Raw genomic sequence first — 4876 nt, 5'->3', positions numbered from 1 at the left:
AAATAAACTTGCCTTGCCTTATGTGCTCTTTCTTCTTGATGTTGCCGTCCACTGGGGATTGCCCGGCTATCACAACTGTGGTTTTCTGTTCCTTGTCACACACCGCTATGGTTATATGGTTGGTTTACCGGCAGCTGCTCGTCTGCCTGGAACTGTCAGTCCCACAGGAGCCCTGCTGTTCTCAACCAGCTTTAGTGGTTTCTCTCACCGTGGCAGTCTGCAGCTTGGGCCCTGTCGGCTGTGGCAGACTTCTCCCACTGTGGATTTGGTGTTTAGGGACACTTGTGCTGACATGATAAGAGCCTCTGTGCCATCCTTTACGCCCTTTTGCACTTCATGCGGGAGCTTGAGCTTCTATGTTCCTCATCATGGTCTGTCTTTAGGCACCTGAGACACTTTTGAAGCAAGTAACCTTGGGGAGCAGTCATCCTTTTTTTGTGTGAGGTAAACAAGACCAGTAAGGACAGGTCAACAGACAAAAAGATAAGCAAACTGTGTGAAAATATTATTAAACTGAGTCCAGTGTACTCCGTTAACTATGCACAGTAAAGTATGTGTTGATTTAAAAAAAAAAGGTACATGAAATAATTTCATAGTCATGAAAACTATATAAACTATATATGCTAAAGAAATAACAAAAATAAACAAATTTTAAAAAAATGCCCTGAAATGCAATATTGTCCATGATGATAATAATAATAATAATAATAATAATACCTCGTAATGACACTACTATAAGTAGTAAAAATACATGAATTAAGGGGAGGGGCAATTTTATTAAATTGTGATTTCCTTTTGAACCACTTGAAACTGTCGGCCCCAGAGCAAGCCAGCAAAAGGCATGTAGGGAGCTGATATCCCAGGGCACATCCCAATCACCCCCCAACTCAGAAGCACCCATATCAGCCATCACTGACATGTCTGCCCTGTTCTTTTGTTGTCATAATAAAAGTTTGTTATATTAGCTTGTTCAGTGGAGAAATTAGAATGATCCTTTTCTTTTGAGAAGTGTTCTATATAATTTTGGTTTGGATTAGGATCTAGTTTATATAACTGATTATAGAAGGATTTGAAAACGTTGTTGATGTCTTGGGGATTCTGAACTGGTTCTCCAGTTTAATTTTCACATTTATGCTGACTCCTTCTTTACTGCTATATTGGAAGCTGTCGTATTTAAGCTGTTTAATGATAAATTGTGTTTTTTGTGGGTTAATACCTTCCACACAATGATCACGTTCCTGGATTGATGGGTGGGGGGGTAATATGTTTACTGTCTAGATGTGGGATTATTTATTCTCCAACTATCATCAAGTCCGTAAGAGTTCATATAATGGTTTATTATATATGTTGAATGTCAGAATCTGGAGTTGCTATTGGAATATGAATATATTTTAGGGGTGAAAAGCGTATTAAGATATCCATCTATTGTAGTAATTGTTGAGTCATTTATAAACAATTATCTTAATAAAAGAGAAAAAGCTATGAAACAAGGATGGGTCCACATTGTTGGGTCCATAAATGTTTGCAAGGGTATATGTTATATTGTGAATTGTTTTGTGGTGTATGTTGATGAGTAAATATGTAAATATGTCTATGTTGATTAGATTTAAGGTTTTGATGTGTATATCCATCAATTTAATGTGATTAAGAAAGAAAAACATTAAAGAGAAGATTATGAGTTTCATCCAGAGTTTCATCCCTGACTGCAATCCCCTCTCCATCTTACTCGTAGATTTATGGTGCTGGAATTTGTACCAATGGGTTCGAGCTCATTCATATTGCTGAGCTGGCCTCTCACCACCAGTCTCATCTCTTTGAGGCTGGTGCTCATCAAATACCTTCTCTTGACTGCCCCAGGTAACACAGGTGCTGGAGTCTTACCTTACAAATATTTACCTTATGTATAGGCTTATACATAAGGTAAATATGTATGTTATGGCTTTTCCTTGCATGCATGTAATTATAACACACCATACTGGAGTCAGACAATAATAGTGCAGACTGTCCGGCTGAGCAACATCCGAGCAATAAGTTACAAATGAGTCAAAGCATCAGAAAGTTAAACCACCAAATCCACCCATAACCTAATGTTACTCACTGCTCAGCAGAAGGAATCACAGGAATTTGCTGCTAACACACATGAGCTCAAAGACGTAAGACTTAAAGCCATCATGAAACTAACAGTAAAAGGTCATTCTCAACAAATACAACTTTGACCCACTGCTTGTCTGCTTCACCATAACAAAATGTACACTTTGAGTTTTACCTGCAGAAGAAGAAGCAGTCCGGCAGAGTTAGATAAAAGGGGGGACAGCAGACACTTAAACAGGACCAGCTGCTATGTCTACCATTCGTTTCCTACAGCCTACAAAGTTGTCAGCAGCTTGTAAGAGGGTTCTGTTAACGCAGATAACCCCGACAGCTCGCTGTAATGAAGCTGGGTTTATTTCCTATAAAGAAAGAAGTCCATGTCTGTCCGAGTTGCCTGTGGTGACTAACACTAACTGGTTATTTTAAAGGCTGATTCACAGACTCGGAGATACAGTTCACACAAACTTCAAACGAAAGCTAAATGTTTTTCCGGCTACACTCGAACAGGTGGACGACCGCGCGGTGGACATTGTGCACGTGCCTTCTCCCCAATCATTATCACATGCACTTGACGTCGACGCATTTGGCGCGTGCGCACTGGCTGTCCGAGGCGACACAAAAATAACTGCTTTTCATGTTTTCCAGCTAAACTATTTAAAAATGTGTTTCAAGCGCAAGTCAGAGGTCTCAAGTGACGTCATTATTAACGTGTGCGCGTGAGCAGAGGTATGACAGCGTTCACTGTGAGAACTTCACCTTTTCTACCGGAGTGAGAGTGAAAAAGCCGGCTGACCGATTAACTGTAAACAGCTGAGCAAAGCCTCACTGCGCTGCTCACGGCGACACAACTCACCCCCGGTGCATTCTTTTCCCCGGAGCACCTCGTGGTCCACGGTCTCCAGTTTCACTTTTGTAAACAGTTAAATTACATAATAAGGCTCTGTAGTCCACCCACGAGTACACTCAGGAAACTTACAACCGGTGCGCGTGCGCAGTCCTCACGCGCATACTGCCATGAAAACAAGATGAATCTTATCTGAAAAAACAAGTCTTATCACTAGGTTTACATAAATATAAGATGCGTTGTGTCTTTTTAAGTGAAGTGGAATTTCAGACCACTTCAGATTTTACAAAAATCCAAAAGTTTTTGAGCTAAATTTTTTCCTACAATAGTTAAATAAACTTCCCAGTACTAATTTTATTCTCCTGTCATTATCTAGATTAATATCCTTTCAGAGCTGCTTGTTGATGATGAGATTTTAAGAACCTGGAAGAGAAAGGATCCTGATGCACAACTTCAAGAAAGAAGCAAAAAAAACAAACAAACCCCAAAACAAAATAGGTAATCCAGTGGCTTAGACTTGAAACCATGGGCTGTTAAGGACCAGCGATTCTCTATAGTGTGTTATCAACCAATCAGATGAGCCGGTAAAAGTATGTAGACAGTTGAGAGTGAAACAGGTTTAATGGTTATCTGCCTTGTATGTGTTCAGGATACAGACACTAAAGGGAAGCAACAACAAGGTTCAAAAATTACAACTGACCAGATTTGATTTATTTCTGACTCACAGGAAAACTCACATAAATGACCTTAAATCCAAAAAGCTGATTCTGTTCATCTGCATCTGCATGTAGCTTTTTCAGTGGGAGAAACACTTCGTCACTCACCTGTCCACATTCCTTCCTGATTAAATAACTGTTGTTGTTTTTTAGTTGTTTTTTTTAGGTTAAATATCAACTATTACCTGACAATGATGAGTGTTGAAGGATATTATTTGAGAACCATTCCTTTTGCAAAAGAAACAACACGATGAAAACACCTAAATACACATAATACTTTATTATTAGAAATTTATAGATAAAATGATAAAAGTAAAAGTATTTCTTCTGTTATAAGGATCAATTTAACTGCTGCAGATGGTTAAGACTGAGCTTTTTTTTAACACACTATATTCTCTCTAGAATAATAGAGCACATCCAGAAAAAAATGTTTATGACATGGTAAGTTTTAAATCATCACTTTCAATCATAGTTATAACATAGATATTTTTAATCTTTAATCTCTTAAGTGCTTGATAAAAATCATAAAAGCAAATTATTTCTGCTGCAACAATTAACCTGCAGTGAGTCAGAGAGGTTTAAAACTTATTGTTTAGAACAAATAAAGTTATATTTCTCATGTTCTCTTTGACTGACCCACTGATACCGTCCTCCTCTTTCCATAGCTGCACACCTATCACACTCCTCAATCTTTCCGTTATCAGCCCAGTTCTCGTAGCAGACTAGTTTGTCACTGATCCAGAACCACAGATCCATCACGCAGGTGTAGCGCAGTCCCACCCATATGTAGGGACTGCTGGCATTCTTGGCTCTCCTCTCCACCCATCTCTGTTGGTGAGGGTTAGTGATGGAGACCAGGTTAGTGTGGTGCAGTCTGCAGTAATCCAAGGCTTCCTCCCAGGTCTTGTTTTCATTGATCAGAATCAATTTATCTGTCAGAAACAATCAAACTTCAGTTAAGTCTGGTTAACAGCAGCTTATGTTCCACTTTACCTTGAATACAGACAGTACACAATAAAACATTGTAGTTTTTCACTTCCTTTAGCTGTATACTTAATTATTGTAAGTGTGTACAGTGCATTTGGAAAGCATTCACAGTTCCTGTTACAGTCTTATTCCAAAATAGATTAAATTTCTTGTTCACTTCAAAGTTCTGCACATGATACCCCAAAATGAAAAAGTGGGGAAAAGATTGTTGAAATTCCTGCAAATCAAAAGCAAAAAT

At 38.7% G+C, this 4876-nt stretch overlaps 2 protein-coding genes across 5 annotated transcripts in view; both read right to left on the bottom strand.

Moving 5' to 3' along the window:
- Positions 1 to 3077, bottom strand: part of slc16a13 (solute carrier family 16 member 13) — an 8005-nt gene extending 4928 nt beyond the window's left edge. The window contains exons 1-2 of one of the 4 annotated variants that reach the window (XM_005751536.1): positions 2945 to 3077; positions 13 to 429 (exon numbers count right to left, since the gene is read on the bottom strand). The gene's annotated coding sequence lies outside the window, so the exon portion shown is untranslated. Of the gene's footprint in view, positions 1 to 12; positions 430 to 2266; positions 2686 to 2944 lie in introns of those variants that run through there. The other 3 variants (XM_005751535.1, XM_005751537.1, XM_005751538.1) reach the window with 3 other exon arrangements.
- A 1081-nt stretch (positions 3078 to 4158) lies between these two features.
- Positions 4159 to 4876, bottom strand: part of LOC102195668 (C-type mannose receptor 2) — a 3184-nt gene continuing 2466 nt past the window's right edge. The window contains exon 5 of the mRNA XM_005751534.1: positions 4159 to 4583. Within this exon, the coding sequence (XP_005751591.1) occupies positions 4237 to 4583 (347 nt within the window). The 3' untranslated portion in view covers positions 4159 to 4236. The remainder of the gene's footprint in view (positions 4584 to 4876) is intronic.

This window comes from Pundamilia nyererei, unplaced genomic scaffold, assembly GCF_000239375.1.
Source record: "Pundamilia nyererei isolate P.nyererei 1_Seehausen unplaced genomic scaffold, PunNye1.0 scaffold00315, whole genome shotgun sequence".
Taxonomy (NCBI): domain Eukaryota; kingdom Metazoa; phylum Chordata; class Actinopteri; order Cichliformes; family Cichlidae; genus Pundamilia; species Pundamilia nyererei.
The sequence above is the reverse complement of the archived record's forward strand: the minus strand, read 5'-3'. Positions and strand labels throughout refer to the sequence as shown.